Source organism: Cyclopterus lumpus, chromosome 12 (genome assembly GCF_009769545.1).
Source record: "Cyclopterus lumpus isolate fCycLum1 chromosome 12, fCycLum1.pri, whole genome shotgun sequence".
NCBI lineage: Eukaryota > Metazoa > Chordata > Actinopteri > Perciformes > Cyclopteridae > Cyclopterus > Cyclopterus lumpus.
The window spans coordinates 6,004,547-6,023,420 of NC_046977.1; the positions used below are offsets into that span (position 1 = coordinate 6,004,547).

General features: G+C 44.6%; 2 protein-coding genes across 10 annotated transcripts; one reads left to right on the plus strand and one right to left on the minus strand.

Annotated features, from left to right (window-relative positions):
- The first annotated feature begins 298 nt into the window (after positions 1–298).
- Positions 299–15,832, plus strand: sec16a (SEC16 homolog A, endoplasmic reticulum export factor). 9 transcript variants are annotated; one of them, XM_034547647.1, is made up of 32 exons: positions 299–395; positions 1,950–4,276; positions 4,883–5,452; positions 5,594–5,745; positions 5,995–6,083; positions 6,216–6,339; positions 6,520–6,718; positions 7,048–7,231; positions 7,339–7,481; positions 7,710–7,771; positions 7,947–8,085; positions 8,175–8,417; positions 8,507–8,604; positions 8,712–8,793; positions 8,921–9,038; positions 9,142–9,253; positions 9,363–9,468; positions 9,686–9,826; positions 9,935–10,048; positions 10,354–10,555; positions 10,677–11,188; positions 11,308–11,355; positions 11,702–11,866; positions 11,959–12,057; positions 12,192–12,248; positions 12,334–12,457; positions 12,589–12,726; positions 12,870–12,943; positions 13,395–13,466; positions 13,883–13,942; positions 14,544–14,615; positions 14,733–15,832. In XM_034547647.1, exons 2-32 carry the CDS (start codon positions 2,024–2,026, stop codon positions 14,805–14,807), a joined length of 6,627 nt encoding a protein of 2,208 aa, XP_034403538.1. In that variant the 5' UTR covers positions 299–395; positions 1,950–2,023; the 3' UTR covers positions 14,808–15,832. The 9 variants fall into 9 exon arrangements, 8 of the variants coding, with proteins under 8 accessions (XP_034403538.1, XP_034403537.1, XP_034403531.1 ...); XR_004610655.1 differs by having other exon boundaries at positions 1,950–5,452; positions 13,791–13,921; positions 14,733–14,750; XM_034547646.1 differs by lacking the exon at positions 13,883–13,942 and adding an exon at positions 13,791–13,833 and having other exon boundaries at positions 1,950–5,452.
- On the minus strand, positions 15,485–18,849 carry LOC117740961. The gene is made up of 6 exons (XM_034547648.1): positions 18,423–18,849; positions 18,220–18,334; positions 17,794–17,906; positions 17,432–17,531; positions 17,183–17,304; positions 15,485–17,023 (listed from the first exon to the last, which is right to left on the minus strand). Exons 1-6 carry the CDS (start codon positions 18,511–18,513, stop codon positions 16,875–16,877), a joined length of 690 nt encoding a protein of 229 aa, XP_034403539.1. The 5' UTR covers positions 18,514–18,849; the 3' UTR covers positions 15,485–16,874.
- Between the last annotated feature and the right edge of the window lie 25 nt (positions 18,850–18,874).

Sequence of the window (18,874 nt, forward strand, 5' to 3'; positions counted from 1 at the left end):
TAATATAATATATTTCATAATAGTGTACTATAATCTGTTGTTGCACATACATAATGTCATCTGTGTATGACATCTGTGACGTGTTATATATATATTTTAAATACACTGTAAATCTTTGATATATATATATATTGAATATTGAGACACTACTCCATTGGTTTTGCATTTATGTTTCATTTATTCACACTGGCGTAGGGTAATGTCAATTAATAATGAATAAATGTTGGAGGCACATCAATTGATTCAGATAAATACACAAAATGTACCTTTAACAAGCCCCGCCACGTAGTGACGCAATGGGTGTTTGGCCCGTGACGCTGCATGTACACGTAGCCTTGTAGGATGTGTCCATTGGAGATGGTTGCGGTGTGTCAGACTCACTGTCCTGCACACTAGTAAGAATTTGATTATTTTTGTATACATTTCCGACCTCGGGTAAGAGTAAACATGTACCATCGTCAACAATGCGTTACTATAAACGTTTCAATCTGGTTTATATAACTGTTACCCTTGTAGCTAGCTTAGGCTAGTTAGCAAGCAAAGCTAACTAAGCACCGATGCTAAGGCTAGCTGACCAGGCAGTGAACCTGTCTAAATTACACCAGCGACCTTTAACTGTTCGGCATGCGTCCTTGTCAGTGTTAAATGTGTTCACCGGGAGAAGTCTGTTCGTTTTCGGGTAATCTTTAGGCTGAAGGAGACTTTATTTTGCAGTGTTTTGATGGTTATGGCGTTCAGGACGTGTAGCGTTTGAGCAATGTACCATTAGCCGTTGAGCACTCTGGACCTTGTCTCGCAGGCTGCTTACTGTGTGTAACGTTAATTTGCTGTCGTGTGAAAACAAAAAGGGGTGAGCTAACCTTACCGGTTACAGTGCAACACTTGTGGACGACGATCAGCTGTCGAGAATGTATATATCAGTAACTAGCTAACTTTGTTTGGTTATAATGGTGACTGCTACCCGGTGAGTTTACGGGGTTGCAGCGGTTCTTGGTGAAATTTCTAAATCTGGATGGTGTGAATACAATATCCGGGATCACGTGTGTAGAGCTTGTCTGGCCAAGACCACTTTCCCACTAACTCTCTCTGTTGTGTTACCTTTCTATCAGTTGACATGCTCAATGTCAGTGCATGCTAGCACCCCGGATCTTCTCACTGACATATTCACAGTGTTTGTATCTGGAAGATGTAATAATCTCATCTGTTTCGTCAGCGTTTTTTTCCCAATCTTTTGTTAGTATTTATGGCATCTTTATTACAATGTCTTGCCAGCAGCTAAGTTCATCAACAAAAGTGATAAAGCTGTGCAAAAGCAGAAGTTAGCAAGTTAGCACCAAGGCACATTTGACACTTTCTAGGTAGCCGTCAGCTAACTACATCAGCCAGTTCCGGTTTAGTAACATCAGCTTTACTTTCCTTTTTACAAAATAGCTAGCAGTTCTCATCACAGTAGAGGCATTTAAAAAAAAAAAAAAAAAGAATTAATAAGTAAAGACAGTAACAAATTACCGTAGCCCCTCTTTTTTTTGTTATTATTATTATTATTATTATTATTATTATTTTTAAGAAATTCTTTTGTTTTCTCCAGATACTTTCATATTTTCTCATAATGGATATTTTCTTCTCGGTTTAACAGAATAAAATAGGCGTTTGCACTTGTTTATTGTTTATTCTAAGTGTTTGAGTGAGATAAGCTAAAGTAAAACCATTATACTTGAGTGCGTGATGTAATCAAAGTTGCCATTCATTACAATCAGTAGATTGTTTTTTACTCTAAGGTACTGTAGTAATATTCATAACATCTTGGTGATGATGTAGAAATTGCCACGTTGTCCCGTCCGTTTCAATACAATCCTCGACCATTACTCAAATAAAGGTGTGGTCAAATCCATCAGAGAGGCATGTGTAGCTTTTTGTTCACCACTCCCTCTTTTCTTTTCTTTACCCAGCTTTGCCTGACTTCAGTCTCTTCAGTGACATCTACTAGAGTGACCTGGTCCTCGGACCTGTGAGCTCTGCAGCCATGCAGCCCCCTCCTTGGACTGGACCTCCAGGACCCTCGGGCCCACCTCCTTCCGGGCCCAATATGTTCCGCAGGACCAGGCCTCACAAGCATACGGCACCAGCTACTGCCGCAATGCCACCTGCTGCACAACCCATGACGGACCCTTTTTCTTTTGTGAGAGCTCCTCCCCCCATGGCTGCAGGTGCACCTTTGGCTGCAGGTGGTCTCCCAACAATACCCAACAGCAACCCCCCACCAATGCAAGCCCCATCTAACACCATGTACTCTCAGGCTGGCTCAGGGCTGCCTCCACAATCACAGACACCGGGGGATGTCCAAGCTCCTCTTTCTGGTCCCCCACCCTCCTCTCTACCAGGAGTGACACTGTTCAACCCTCACAGTGCAGCATCCCCTGGCGTTTACCCAGCACCTAGTCCTGTAGGATATGCATCCTCACATAGTGAACAGGGCTATTTTAATTCTACAGAACATATGCCACCCATGGCCGCAGAGCCACCACCTGTGGCCCAGGCACCGGGTCAGACACCTTTTAACCAGGAAGTTCAAGGACAGCCTGCTCCTCAGCACATGTTGTTCCAGCCTGTACCTCCCACCACCTCCTATTCTCAGTGGGCCCCTGATCACAGTAGTCGCCCTCCATCAGTTCAGAACTATTTTCAGCCTACTAGTGACCCTCCGCCACAGCCTTTCAATGTACCTCCACAGACCCAGATGTACCCCTCCCACACCCCATCGACCCATCACAACAACCCCACCCCTCCAACACAAACTGGACATCCCCAGATTCAAGCTCCTCTTCCTCCCCAGAACCCTGTAAATGCTCCCAGTTCCCAGTGGCCTGACCCAAATGCACCCCAGCAGCATAATTCCCACTTTCAAACTCAGAACTACTTCAGTCAGACCTCTGACCCCCGGGACTCATGGTTCAATATACCTCCACAGGACTCAGGCTACCACCAAATGGGGACCGGCTTAGCCCATCCTCAGCCCCGGCCTTACTCGGTTGAATCTCAACATGCATCCAACACTGGGGCTGGGCCTAGTTCAAGTTTTACCCCTGCCCAGGTCCCATACTCTCAGGAGTCTGGTGCAATCTCAATGTTCTTCAAAGACAATGATGTGGAAAATGAAGAAACACTGGCTGGAGAGAGAAATAAGGCAGTGAATGGTATCCCTGAATCCTTTCAGTATCAGAGCAACCCACAAGCCCTCAGTGGCCAAGCAGATGTTCCTTTGGATTATCAAGGACCTCCTCAGCAAGATCATTCATACCTACCATATATGAATGATGGCGACCATGCCCCACAGGCAACTACCCATAAGACTCATGATTCACAGCACGACCACGAGGAGAATTTGGAGTGTGTCCTGAACCAGGAAGTATTACCCAATGATATCCATGGCAGCCCTGCTGCTACTGCAGCACATGAAGTTGACCAGTTTGAAACCGGGCCTAACCTGGAGACTCCCGATACTATTCAAAGACCAATTAGATCTGCTAGTGTGTCATCCAACTATAGCAATATGAGCTATGGAAGTGGAAGTGGCACTCGACGCCAACAGGGAGTAGTAGGTACCTTTATTCAGCAGGAAAGCCCACGTCTCAGTGATGATGCTAACCTGTCTGCTGCCACTGGAGGCTACTTTGAGCAGATTGACACTTCTCCAGCTGTAGATATTGGTGCGCAACAGAGTTCCCTGGAGCAGATGTGGCCTCCCACACCTAGCCCCCCAAAACCGACTGGTATCTTTCAGGCCAGTGCTAACAGCTCTTTTGAACCTGTGCGCTCTCATGGAGTTGGGGTGCGTCCTGCTGAAGTGGATAGGGCTAAAATGATCGTGGAAGGGGGTGCTGATACTACACCTGGCAACCTGGAGCAGCCGCCAGATAATATGGAAAATATTTATGGCTCTGGACACCCCCCGCCTGCTGGGGCTGGGGCTGGAGGTGGTGTTCCTCATCTACCACACCCAGTGGTTCACTCTCTCTCTCGGCCTTCATCCCGTGCTTTTGGGGGCAGTCGGCCCTGTGAGAGCCCTGCCACTACTCTGTGGGCTCAGCATGATCCTGCCAGCTTGGGCGCTAACATCCTCCTAGCCCCTGCTGCCCCAACAGTTCTTGCACCTTTACGGCAGCCCAGTGCGTATGTCATCCAACCTCCAGAGGATGTCCCACTGGACCTGCAACCCTCCCAGAGAATCCAGCCAACTTCGCAGCAACACTCTGAGAACCTAGAGAACCCACCAAAGGTGAGTGAGGCAGAGCCAACTGACCCTCAAGGCAACCTGGGCTATGCTTCTCTCCTTGTGTCCGACTCGCTCGACCAGCCTGTTTTGATTGCCCCGCCAGTGTCAAATTACAGTGTGATTCCCCCCAGTACCCTTGCTCAAGCACCCAGTCAAAGTAGCCTTCGGGAATCAACCCCACCTGTAAGAATGTTCACACAGGGACAGGGTGCAAGTACCTCCCAACCACCTCCAATGACCTCCAATCACAATCCAGTGTTTGCTCCTGGACCTATAAGTTTAAATTCTTCTGCCTCAAACCAGGGCCCACTCAATCTGACCCGAGACAACAAAGAAGCATCAACATCAGACTTCACAGCTCCACCGCAGTCTCAGCCAGTCCGCCCTCCTCTCTCAAGGGCCCAATCATTGGCTGTAGACGGCCACACTGCTCTCCACGTTAATCCACAGGCTTCTCTTGTGACTGCTCCTGTCTCTAATCATAATCAGCCATCAAATTATGAACTGCTTGATTTTTCTATGCACCAATCACAAGCCCAGAACCCAACATCTGGCCATCCTTCCGCTCTACACGAGTCTCCACAATCGAGTAATGGATTTTACCTACAGGTCACCAAAGATGCTCAGCAGGGGGTAAGAACGCAAGGGAATGTCCCTGTCCAGTTGCCGGCCTCTTCATCTACTCCACAGGTACCACCAGCACCCTCCCAAGCAGCTGCAAACATCCAGCCGCCACCAGCTGAACCCCCTCAGACATCAGACCCGCAAGCTGCACGGCACGGACAAAATTATGCTCCTCCTGTTCAAGGGAGTGGAGCACAACCTCCCCTTGACCAGTATCCACTTCCAGCACAGGGGCCTGCCCCGGGCAGTGCTCCCCCATCCGCTGCTGCATACCCCCCATGGCCTCGAGGACCAGTACCTCCAGGAGCTTCTCAGCCAGCTCCTGCAGAACCACCTCGACCACCCTCCTCTGCAGGCAGCCAGCAAGGCTATGGGCCCCCTCCTCCAGGGCCAGCGCAGGTGTATGGTGGCTATTATGGTAATTATGGAGAATACCCAGATGGCAGACCACCATATCCCCCTGGCCAATACCCTCCTCCACCTGGCCAATACCCACCTCCACCTGGCCAATACCCACCTCCACCTGGGGATCCTAGAGCACAGCAATATTATCAAGTAAGTGTATGCTTTTTTTGAGGTTTGCCACTCTTTTTGTAAAGATGTACAATAATGTTCTATAACACCATGCCTCTCATAACTTCAGCAATGGCATGTAAGAAATTAAACCAAAAAACCCTTATTGTACTTATCTATCAGGAGGGTCCATACAGGGGCAGAGCAGATCCTTGGTATGGCAGATATGAAGGGCAGATCCCACCGACTCGCGATCCAAACTACCAGTACAGAGAGCCTCAGCCAGAACGACCCAACTCCAGAACTAGTCAGTACTCTGACAGGCCCTCCTCCAGGTCTGTGAAACCATTGCCATCGTTCATATGACGCAGCATGTTATGTCAAGCCAGCACCATTTTATTAAGTCGGTAATTAGTTTATGCAGTTTATAAGTGTCTTCTTAATTAAGACAATATTTAGAACTAGGTATCCCTCATGGTGAGTTTTGTTTCGTGTACATGTGTTTCAAATAAACTCTAAAGTATGTTCATATGGTCCTTGGGCTTGACCTGCAAAGCTCACCTTTTGCTTGCTTTCTCCCATAGGCAAGGCTATCCTGAGGATTACCAGAGAGCCAACCAAAGTGCCTACAATGAATATTATGCAGAATACGCCAAACAATGCGAATATGGAGGTATGAGTTGAAAGCTGTGATTACTTACTAGTATGTATGTATATGTCAAACAATTAGTTCACAAAACACATTAATCTTTTGGTGTGTATAACTGTTTTTTGATCAAATCTCCTCCATATTTTCTGTGGGAAGGATACAACTATGGACAGTATGACCCCCGGTACAGAGCATACTATGATCCCGCCTCCTGGCCTAATTATGATGAAAGCTACAGAGGCAGAGACAATTACTATAATCAACAGGCATATCCTGCCAGGTATGCAGAGAAACCCATTCATGTACATTGACATTGTTGCCAATACATTAATGTATTACGGTGTATAGACTCTGTTGACTTGTATGTGGCTGATGGATAATAGATTGAGAACGGAAGATAAAGGTTATCTAAGTGCGATCTGTGCGATAGATAAACAAACGCGGTACACTCTACTCACAGGAAAGAGGGCTATGATGATCAGTGGCAGTACTATCCCGGTTATGATGCCAGTTTCGATGATGATTACCGCCGACGCGGAGAAGCGTACGCCGATGACTTTGACCGACGCAGTGTCCACAGCGAGCAGTCGGCACATAGTGTGCACAGCTCTCAAAGCCACCACAGCAGACGGAGCAGCTTCAGCTCCCGATCACAACAGGTGAGTGCAGATTTCTGTCGTATGCATTGGTGTATTTTACCCACACTACTGTGACCTGCATACAGTTCTCAGCATCATCCAAATAAGTATCCGCAGCATAGGCTTAAGATATAGATGCTAACTTGGCAGCTCATTCTGAAGCCAAAAAGGTTTTGGTGTCATATTTTAACAAATGGCTAACCTCTTTTCTTGAAATGTGTTTTTACGCTTATAAACTGTTTGTAGTGATTCTTGGGAATGTGTGCAACTTGTAGTGTTTGCATGTTTACTTTTATGTTTTATCTGTTTTCCAATTTATATGTAACTTAATTTGTCTTCACACCCTGCAGAGCCAGGTGTATCAAAGCCAGCCTGACTTAGTGTCAGCAGTCTATGACACCACAGCATCCACCCTGGCTGTGGATTACTCCTATGGACAGTACCCAAACCAGGCTGATGCCACCCAGAACTACAGCCAGTACCTCTATCCCTCGGAGTACACGGCAGACAGCACCTGGATCGCCCCTGAGCAACGTAAGTGTACAGTCCTTAGTCTCAAAAAAGTTGTCCTTTTTATTGAACGGTAAATTTGGGACATTACACTGGTTCCTCCATTTGTCTGACTGATGTCTTCCCTATAGCTCCTCCACGTCCTGCCACCCCAGAGAAGTTCAGCATACCCCACCGCTGTGCCCGCTTTGGACCTGGTGGTCATCTGGTCCAAGTTCTGCCCAACCTCCCCTCAGCTGGACAGCCTGCTCTCGTTGATATCCACAATATGGAGGTACATTTGTGAAACATTGTTTAAAGGGAGTATGGTAATTAGAACCCTGTAACATGCAAACAAAATGTAGCACCCTAACTGCTTCTTCAGAATATTTATACTGCTCAAACTGTCAGAATATGGTAGCTTTCCTTGTGATTGTCTTTTTTTTCTGTTAGAGCACATGCATATAACAGCTACACAAAGGCTGTATAAAGTAATTTATTTGAGCCATATCTTTATTTGCAGACGATACTGCAAGACACCCCGGATCAGGCAGAACTACGTGCATTCCCAGGACCTCTTGTTAAGTAAGTGCATGCTGCACTTTTTGTCCATCACAAATGGCTTTCTGTCATTGACCTTGTAAAGTTCAATGGTGGCTCCCGTAACAATTATGTGTTCTCTTGATGTCTGTAAGTATAAAAGGTGTCACTGGTTTGACTAGCCACGGCGAGTCTATCTTACATCTTGTGTCCTGTTCAGGGAGGAGACCCATAAGGTGGACGTGATAAAGTTCTCCCAGAACAAAGTGCTGGAGTGCTCTCGTGACAACAACCTCTTGGACAGGGACTCTGCCCGCCTGCTCTGGGAATTCATTGTGCTGCTCTGTAGACAGAACGGGGTAAGACTGTGCGAATATGCCAAAGTAGGAATGCGACTTGTGTATCTTCCTAAAACAGCTTTCTCACTGTCACACTCTGGTTTCTTAAGACTGTGGTCGGCACAGACATCGCAGACCTCTTGCTGAAGGAGCATCGCTCTGTCTGGCTACCGGGCAAAAGTCCAAATGAAGCCAACTTGATTGATTTTAACAATGAGCCGTTGGCACGAGCCGAGGAAGAGCCGGGAGCTGGACCGCTATCCCTCCTGTCCGACACCTTCATGACTGTCCCAGAGAACCTCGGAAAGGAAACCGAACGCTTCAGGGAGCTCCTACTGTTTGGCCGCAAGAAGGTAAAGAGATACTCTCTTTCTCTGCATTATAGTCATTTAACCGGTATCTTGTGAAATCTGAAACGAGCTCCGCTTTGTCTGTGAAATAGGATGCGCTAGAAGCAGCTATGAAGGGAGGTCTCTGGGGCCACGCCCTGCTGTTGGCCAGTAAGATGGACAACAGAACACATGCACGTGTCATGACAAGGTAAAGCACCGGTGACGATAACGGTTGGGACTCCAAGACTTGGCTGCACCTATATTCTGCGATAATTTTAACAGATTTAAAGATATTATATTTATTTTGTTGTTTAGGTTTGCCAACAGTTTGCCTATCAATGACCCTCTTCAGACGGTGTACCAGCTGATGTCAGGGAGGATGCCTGCATCAGCCACTGTAAGTATTTCTTCCTCCCTCTCTCTTTCTTTGACTCTTACTATTTTACACAATTATTCTGAAGAAGTTGCACAAGCTGAGGGTCCTTATTGCCACTTTAGTTGCGATGTGTTTCGTACCCATGCAGTGCTGCGGAGAGGAGAAGTGGGGTGACTGGCGCCCTCACTTGGCCATGGTGCTGTCTAACCTCACACACACCCTGGACCTGGACACTCGCACAATCACCACTATGGGGGACACTCTCGGTAGGATGGCATCTCACTGCTCTGAGCTAATATGGTTTTCATTCTTTACCACAACCAGCATGTTACCTCATAATCTCTCTGTGCTGATTTTGTGCTGTGGCAGTATCCAAGGGGCTTGTTGATGCTGCACACTTCTGCTACTTGATGGCCCAAGTTGGTCTGGGAGTTTTCACGAAGAAGAGCACCAAGATGGTTCTGATTGGCTCCAACCACAGGTTAGAGACAGAGGTGTTCACACACACGTCTGTAAAGGGACCTTTTTAGATTTAAGATTTTACACAGTTATGCCGCACACATAACCTTGTCTTTGTTTTATCACCTCAGTTTGCCCTTTTACCAATGTGCGACCAACGAAGCTATCCAGAGGACTGAGGCCTATGAGTACGCTCAGTCTCTTGGCTCCCAGCCATGCTCACTACCCAATTTCCAGGTAGATGTTTTGGTACTTACAGATAAATAAATAAACCAACACACAGTTTCTCTTTATTGAAGTGTCACAAAAAGTAATTGATTCTACCCTATTAAATAGGTCTGTGAAGACTACTCAAGAAAGTGTTTACATTTCCCTACCAGTATGGCATAAGACAGGATTTAAAGATTCTACTACTGAGGAATAACACTGTTGTCTAATCTTTTATTGTCTCAAGGTCTTCAAGTTGATCTATGCATGCCGCTTGGCTGAAGCAGGCCTGAGTGCTCAGGCCTTCCACTACTGTGAAGTTATTTCTAGGAATGTCCTCATGCAGCCTTCCTATTACTCTCCGGTTTTCCTAAGCCAAATTATACAGGTATGCACTCACTCTCCTTGTTGTCTACCCCTCTGTACCGCCTCTGCTTAGATACATACCCGTTTTTAGCATTCTACGAAATTTAATTTTAATTCTGTATTTCGACAGATGTCGGAAAAGCTGCGATTCTTTGATCCACAACTGAAGGAGAAGCCCGAGCAGGAGTTGTTCAATGAGCCTGAATGGCTGATCCACCTCAGACAGCTGGATGGACAGATACGGGTGAGGGGAAGGAAGAAAGGTGTCTGTAGTTATGTGTGATCATTTGTATTTACACAAGGATTTGCAAAATAAAGCTTTTTGTTTTAGTAGTATTTTTGGGCTTCTTAGACTTGATTTTAACCATAATTGAACACCAAGAATTCATCTGTTTTTCAAAAAGGGTTGTATTTCAACATTCAGACATTTTATTTGATGTAGAGGTTGTGGCTTTGTAATAACGTTTATGGAATATTAATTTATTCTCATCTGTTCCCATGTAACGCATGTTTGACGCTTGTCTTTTCTTACATTTTTTTTTTTTTTAGACGGGAGTGATTACATACAATGAAGACAGAGCAACTCCTACACAGTTTGACTGCAGCAGCCCCAGCTCTGACTTGGACCAGCTGAGTCCACCTGAACCGTACGGTTTGCCTGTGGAGGTGGATGGCCCCACCCCTGACAACCCACTAATGACCTCGTTAATGCCCGGGCCTCCCCCGCAGGGAGTTCAGCTGATGCCTCCAGGTGTGTGTGTGTGTGTATGAATGTATTTGTGTTGTGTGTCTTGTGGTCTCCTTTTTAACCTCACTTTACTATGAGCTAGCTTCAGAATGCATCAGATCTGATATCTTCTACTTTCTCTCAGCTCCCACCTCTATCCTCCAAGACGGGATGGCACTTCCTCAGCCTTTACCCTCCAGTGAAGTGCCCCATTTCTACCCAGTACCCCCCAGTGGACCACCAGGCCAGATGTCCGTCTCAGGCTACCCTCCACAGAATCCTGGCTTTGCCCCTCCTTCCTTCCAACCACTACCGGAGCAGACGGAGATGTACCCGGGAGCCCATCAGCAGCCGTGTCCCCCACCTCTTCAAGTGGGCCAAATGTCACCACACATGCATCCCCCTCAGGTGCCGCATTCACCAATACAGATGAACCACCCGCCACCCCAGATGCCCCATCAGATGCCCCATCAGATGTCCCATCAGATGTCCCAGCACATGCCCCAGCACATGCCCCCTTCTCCCGGGCACATGGCCCCTGCAGAGCAGATGTCCCACGGCCCACCAGAGATGCATCCTGCTCAGCCAATATCATCCTCCCCACCCAGAAGCTCCTTCACACCACAAATGGACTTCTATGACCACATGGCTCACATGGTGAGTATCTGGCTGTATGAATATCTCAAGAAATGATTTTGAATAACCTACTGCCTTGCTTTTGTGTTGCGTAGATTTGATAGAAAATAGTAACCAAGTTGTCTTTTGTGGCGCTGCAGGGTCCTGGGAGGAGATCACGGACTACTTCACAATCTTCAATGCATATGGTGCGTTTGTGTGTCACGTATAATAACTGGTAAAATAATCTTCTGTTGAATCTGTTCAGGGCTTGTTGGATGTTGCACTTCAGAAAAGTGGGTTTTTTTTCTGCTCAGAACAATTAATTATATTTAAACTATATTATAAAGCTTTTGTTTCCAGAAAATTAATTGAACCTCTACAATGCGATTTTTAAATGGTTAATTAATTCATCGTCTAGCATTGTCAGACTCAGAATGGACATTAAATAAACTGAATAGGCTCCCCAGAAACCAGCTCTTTCTCTATGATGCCCAAAAGCAAGGTATATTATGTGTTTGTGTGTTAGTCTGACCAGTATGTTCTTGTCTACAGGCTCCAGGACGCCGCTCTCGCACCACCTCTGAATCATCCACTCACTCTGGTGGAAGAGAGCGGAGCAACTCTGCTGTCATGCAGGCCTCTCCACTGCCACCTTCGATCCCTGAACAGCCCCGCATAGAAGAGGCCAAGAAAGTCAAGAAAAACTCCCCGAAAAAGGTTAATATTCAGACATAACTGTTCAGATCAGATTCAGTGCTCCTACGGTGTTCATAAGTGATCACCAGTGCTGTTTCCTTTCTTTCACACAGGGTGGTGGTGGAGGTGGAGGTGGAGGTGGTGGTTGGCTAAACTGGCTCTATAGGAAGGGGAAGAATGAGGCTCACTTGCCAGATGACAAAAACAAATCTGTAAGTTATAACTGTTACATGTGCAGGTCTTATTCTAGCATTCTTCTGTATTCATGTTCATATTTATGCATGGGATTTGTTTATGTATCTCTACGTATGACCAGTATTAAGAGCCCTATGTTCTTTATTGTCAGATTGTGTGGGATGAACAGAAGCAGAAATGGGTCGACTCGAACGAGCCTGAGGAAGAGGTCTGTAATGACAGATTCACATTTTTAAGGAGACTGGCTTTGTTGAAGGCTTTTTAGATTAACCAGTTCCCATTTTATTTTTTAGAATAATAAGCCCCTTCTACCGCCTCCTCCTGGCTTTCCCAAGATGCCTCAGATGCCTGGCCCAGGAGGGCCTGCCGCACATCCGGGTGGTGGTCCTCCTGTCAACATGTTCTCCAGGAGAGCAGGTTAGACCAGGGTTCCTCGCTTTGGCTTCACAAACACCACGCTGGACCTCGCACAATACTTTTGATCGCTGAATTACAAGTCGTTAAGAAATCAATCAAGGAGACGCCACATGTTTTCTCTTTCTTCTCAGGCACGAGGAGCAGATATGTGGACGTTCTGAACCCCAGTAGGATTTCTAAACCGGGCGGGTTAGCCCCGGCGCCTGCAGACATCTTCGCTCCTTTGGCGCCAATGTCCATGCCCGCTAACCTATTTGTGCCTAGTTCAGGTGCGTGTCATGTGTCAAAATTGATTACATTTAAATGATGATCGAAAAATAAACACTCTTAGTTTTATAATGGGTGTTAATGTTTTTGTTTGATTTTGGAAGCCAATGTACAATTAGTGATTGAAGTAATACAATATTTTTAGCTCCTGATGATCAACAACCTCTAGAGGGAAGCGAAGGAGGAAATCAGGAGCAGAACACCATCGATGCTACACAGGTATCTATTTCTCTTCACTGGTGAACCTAATGAGTTTATGTTAAAACATCATACTTTCCATCTAGTGTAATTGTTGAAATGGGAAATCAAAGGACAGGTTCACTACAATATATGTTGTGAAATGAATTGGTGAGCTTGACATGTGCTGTTAGGTGTATTTTGTTACCTTTGGACGAAGCTGGGATGGCTGATTTATGCTGTTTCCAGTCATTATGTCATGAGTGTGGTGTCTATTTTCTCATCTAACTCATGGCAAGAATGCAAATAAATGTATTTCACAAAATGAGTGCCTTCTTCAAATAGAGCACCTAAGATACAAAACCACATAAGAGAGTCTTTAGAATATATCAAGATGGCAGATATGTTAATTTACCTGTTTAACATGAAGTACAAAGCTGAAGCTCTACTCTTCCACATTCCTTTCTGATGCACTTTAATTGATCCAATTTAGATGTTCAGCCCAACGTTGTTACCACCCGCCCCAGAAGGTCCTCCTGTGCCTGACGGCTCACAGTCCGGGGAGGTAAGACACATTTCTCCTGTCCACTGTTACTGTAGCCATCTTAGTACCATCATGCCACCACTGAATCATGACGCTCGACATCCTAACAGCCAGTATGTGCAGTGAGCTTATTAGTCTGAATGTAATATAATATTAGAGGGTGAAGGAACATGGGAATGCATGCATGTCAACTTTAAAATCTTTCCCCATAAACACTCTAAAAGCGCAGCCTTGATGCAATGTTAAATCTGTGTTCCATTTGTTGTTTCAATCTAATTCTCTTATCCAAGAATCATAATTTTCTACCGCTAATTGTATTCATTTTCATTCTGAACTGTTGGATAGTGGAAACGGATCTTATCTGGTGCATGGGAGATTGATAATATGGGTTTGTGTGTTTTGTTGTCGACTGTTTATTTCCCTTCTGCTGTCTTTAGCTCTCACGTTCTAGCTCAATGAGTTCTTTATCACGCGAAGTGAGTCAGCATTTAAACCAGGTACCTCCAGCTGGGCCTCGACTGGTCCACTCTCACCCCTGCCTGCCACCCACATAGCTCACCTTGTCACAAGTAGCACGCTTCTCCATTTGCACCTGAAGCTTCCCCGCCTATCTAACACAGGATGTCTGCCGCCTCACCCGCCTGCTGTCTCCAGCATTTCTAACGTAACTCTGTCCACGTTATGAACAACCAAACCCGGCAAACGATCAACAAATTTACGTTCCTTATTTTTATCTAGTGCCATTTATACGGTCAGAATATAATTAGTCCAATCACTGGGTTAATTCCCAAATATGTGCATCAGCCTCAGCTGTACTTTGTATTTAGTTCTAGAGTTCAGAGTGACGCATGCTGGAGGCAGGACGACTCCCTTGTTGTTGTCAATAACATGTCGTAAAGCTTGCATGGTTACTAAAATATATGAAACAGTGCATTGTCATGCTGCCTCGCTGTGAATCGCAGTCCTCGTTGTGATTACTTTTCCACTTTCCCTTGACGTCAGTTTTAAAATGTTGTGCTCCTCGCCTCCTATGCCCAAAGAAGAGATACGATGGTAACACTGCACCCACTGTAGTGACTCTGTGTGTGTTCTTTGCAGAGTCATGTCCAAGCCCAGGAAATGGCACCCGCTGGGGGCGTCACCTTTTATAACCCTGCACAGTTTGCACAGGTGAGGAAAACGGAACACGTTGTAAAAGAGTCGCTCTCTCGCTCTCGTCACCTTTTCCCGTCATAATGATCGTTCCTTGCTGATGTGTTTTTTTTTTTTGTGTGTTTTTTTTTTCAGACAAGTGCACCTTCGGGAGGCGGACACCGCTCTGGCCGTTTGGGCGGTCAGCGCCAGTACCCAGTGGTGAAATAAACATCATCTTGCAGAGATATTGTGTAAACAGACTTGTTGGATAGAGCGATATCTTACTTGGACGTAAATTAAGCACATGGACACACAGTGCTCTGCCTGGACCTTCTTTTTTTCTTTCTTTTTCTATTTTTAACCCGCACCTAAGAAGAGCCTAATAAGTCTCCATCATGTAGAACTTCGTCCCACCACTTAACCACTCTTTCATCTATTTCTTTGGTTCAGTACCGGTAATTGTCACTTTTTTTTCTTGAAGTTTTTCTGTATCCGAACAGAAAACAGACAGTTGTGTAATGGGTTTTAACACGCACATAAAAAGCTAAAACATGGATGCATTCATACACATGCTGTATTAAAAAAAAAAAGATGTTGCTCTTCGAATCTAACACTGTTAACAGAATGATCATCCCAGGTCCCGTTTTAGGTTTCCCTTTGTGTCTAATGTCCAAATGTCCCCGTTTGATTGATTGTATGTGTGATGGATAGAAAGTGGCACCTTTTTTTAATTTCACATTGTGGACTTGTGTATTCGCAGCTCTTCAGTGTCCCTCTAACCGGAGATGGCGTGTTGTGTGAGAATGAATTGTGTCAATAGTGCGTTGTCTGCTGTGTTGTTTGCTTTTCCTCAGTTGCCCTCCAGTAAAGGAAAGATGTGTGATGAAACAGGACAGACAGTCTGCAGTGTTTCAGATATTTATTTCAATGTCCTCTTGACTTTAAAGAAGTGGCGGGGGTCTTTAGTCCAAGTTAGGCTTCAGTTTGTCCTCTCCGAGACGAGTGGAGGTCTTCAGAACAGCAGGAATCGCTAAAAAGAAATCTATCCAAAATATTTGTATATCAGATTGATTGTATTTATGAGCTGTAGGCGTGTGTGTGCGTGTGTGTGTGTGGAGAGCAACTATTTTTTTTTTCTTTTTCTGATCGCTTTGAAGAAATGCAGTTATGACTCACCAGAGATGACGCAGATTCATTGACTGATCGTTTGTATTGGCCGCTTCTGCAGACAAATAAATCTTTATCTAAATTGAGTTAATTGTGCTTCTAATACTTGTCGTTTTTAATTTGCCGATGTGAATTTTAATTAGATTATTTGTCATCCTAATTGTTCCTGCTTCAATGATTTTTGTAGACATCCGGTTATGATTTTAAAAGGTCCCCTTTTGTTTCAGAGAAGGAATGGTTTTTCCCAATGTTTTAGAGTTCCTCATGTAAAATTCTTGACATAAAACAGTGAATACAGAAGGTGAAAACGAAATGGTAATAAAGTTATTTTTTTTTGCGCTCTGTAGCACTTTAAAAGAACTGTGTATTGGTTTTATTCTTTACAGGATTTTGTGTTTTTAAAAAAATGTCTAGAATTGTGTTAAATCAACTTTTTGGCAAGCAGGTGCACCGGAGTCAGTTGAGAGTAACCTGTGGAGCTGCCACATTTTTCTACATAACTATTAATACACGTGATGGAAAATGGCTCAAATGTTATCAATACTAAATGATATCAATCGATTAAATGATGATGGGGGTGATTCATAGGTTAGCATTTAATTTCTATGTCATATACATGGAAATGCAATGCAAACGCATAGTTATTCGTTAAATATAAAATCTGCTGTATTTTCTCTGATTTACACTTGCATCATTATGTACAGTACAAAAACAAAAAAATTGTCATAGCATGACTGTTGGCAACACTTAAAAATCGTCACTTCTTTGACAGACTTACAAGTAAATCCTCTTGCTGTAAACATTTTCATCAAGCAACAGTGATTAGGATGACTCGGCTCCCAGGCGGAGCTACTTCGGTGCATAAATGTTGTATAATTGGACACTTATGCTCAGTCCACTTATCTGAGAAAAGACCGTGGTACAATATCCATTTGGGCTAACTAGACTTTTCAATTATTTACAATAAGTTTAATCAAACTTAGACTCTCCACAGTCCACTCAATGAGTGTAAAACAAAGATAGCTGCTTATTTAGGAACAATGCATTACTATGATCTCCTAAAGGGACGTGCCCGCTCTTCCCAGCATCGTATTATCTGAGCTCATCAGTCATTCAGTTATTAATGTCTCATTCTGTGTGTAAAATGTTGCTATGCTCTTCTGGAGTTTGATTCGCAGTGTCCAGTGCTGCTTGTGCTTTGTGAACAGCAACCTCCAGCATTGTGTGGTCACGGAGCAGCTGTTGGAGAGCAGCTGGGTCCATCTCCAGCATCATACCTGCACAAATAGAAGCAAAGTAGCAGTGTTATCAACGTGTAGCCTCTATCCATATCTTACAAGGCATATAACGTAATAAAGATGATACACTTCCAAATATATTAGATATGTAAGATCAATGATGTTTACAGGGAATGCCACTCCAGAGTATCAGGTCACCTGTAATATCATTTGCATGAAGTGGATCCAGCTCTTCCACCAGTGAGAAGATCTTCTCTCCGAGCCTCTCTGTGTCGTCAGCGTCTGACGTGTCACTCATGTCTGTCTCCTCCATGTTCTGCCTGAAGAGAGGCAGCAGGAACATTATTTTAAACAGTGTTTTAACTGTAATTTATCACAAACTAAATTGTTTCTTTTTTTAATCTTTTGAATATTTCACTTGCAATCAACCCGAAATGAGCCACATACTCCTTAAGTGTCTTCAGGGCAAAGTTCACCTGCTCTTCCAGCAGTTTGGGGTCTGAAAGAAGGTTTAAAACGGCCTCTTTGTGCAGCTCCAGAAGCATTCCTGTTGAAGAACAGCACATTATTCAGTATGTCACAAAAAAAAGGAATAACAAATTGTATAGTATGTCGTTAATAAGTCATACTAAGTATAGTTGCTCATAAATGAGACTAAGAGTCCACATCCAGTCTAGCTCTGAGGGGATGCACTTAGACACTTTGAGCAGCATTACATGCTCACAATGGCAATGCTAACAAGCTGATGCTGATGTCTATCTTACTGCATAATATTAAGTGTTTGTGGAGTCACAGAACTGGTTGCTTACCTGTGATTTTCTGGGAGTGGCCGGTGTTGTAAATATCCACCAGCTCAAACAGCTGCTCCCCCAGAGAGTCGGAAGACACAGACACGTTATCGACATCCTTACATGGCCCCTTGCTGCAAAGAGTTGCAGTGACATGTTGATGCACGCTTTGAAAGTGTTTTGACACTCTTTAAGAATATATCAAGTGTTCCTCGTTACCAAAATAATACACAGCGGATGTTGCCTTCATGGGCAAATCTACCCTCATAAAGACATTTCTTCAGACTATTGAATGATTTTGTTCTTCTGCATCTAAACACTACCTCACTCCTCTGCTTTGAATTCATCTGGCTCAGAAATGACGACTTAGAGAACCCACAAACTAAGACAAGGCTGCATGATGGAGGGAGGAGATCAGGTTTGGCAACCCCATGCCCATTGCTGTACCTGGGCTCCTTTGCCAGCTGTAGGGCTCGGAGGGCTTTCTCCACGCCTGCGGTCAGCGTGGCCTTGTCCTGCACCATCTGACTCAGGACAGGACCTGGCAACTCCAGCAGCATCCCTGGAGCACGTACACAGGCTTGGGAACTTTGATTTTATGTTGTATATTTGAAGTTAAATCAAACAACGTGCCATGCAGTTCACCTCACCTGTGAGTTTCCCAGCATTCTCTTTGTGTTTGGGGTAAATCAGATTGTACAGTTTCTCACCAAGTGTCTCCAGATCTTCTGCTGCATCCATATTTTCTCACATGAAGACACTGCTTGCCGGTCCCATGTTACACCATACTGTAACTTTATAATGAGCGGTTTTACAGAAGACTTTGACCTCTGACAACTTTTGTTGGTTCCAATCACATCAACATTCAGACACCATCCACTTAACACATCACAAAATCTGCATCCAAAAATGCTGATTTTACTAATAGATTAGACAAATTTACTATGTGCGTATCCTCCATGTGCACTAAATTATGACTCGTTTTAGAGATAAAACAGCTTAGATTTTAAAATATTTTCTTTGACGGCTGTCTGTAAACACGAGTCGCGCTTTAATGACGTCGAGTTTCGACGAACTGCGCTGGAGACGTGTTCCTCCGCCG

Bases quoted from the DNA above. Each gene is read 5' to 3' on its own strand.
- sec16a (XM_034547640.1), top strand. From the start codon at position 2,024: ATGCAGCCCCCTCCTTGGACTGGACCTCCAGGACCCTCGGGCCCACCT. The intron at 8,605-8,711 runs GTAAAGCACCGG...TTTGTTGTTTAG, and splicing joins CATGCACGTGTCATGACAAG to GTTTGCCAACAGTTTGCCTA. The intron at 10,556-10,676 runs GTGTGTGTGTGT...ACTTTCTCTCAG, and splicing joins AGTTCAGCTGATGCCTCCAG to CTCCCACCTCTATCCTCCAA.
- LOC117740961 (XM_034547648.1), bottom strand. From the start codon at position 18,513: ATGGATGCAGCAGAAGATCTGGAGACACTTGGTGAGAAACTGTACAAT. The intron at 18,335-18,422 runs GTGAGGTGAACT...TACGTGCTCCAG, and splicing joins GAATGCTGGGAAACTCACAG to GGATGCTGCTGGAGTTGCCA. The intron at 17,907-18,219 runs GTACAGCAATGG...AACTCTTTGCAG, and splicing joins CAGCTGGCAAAGGAGCCCAG to CAAGGGGCCATGTAAGGATG.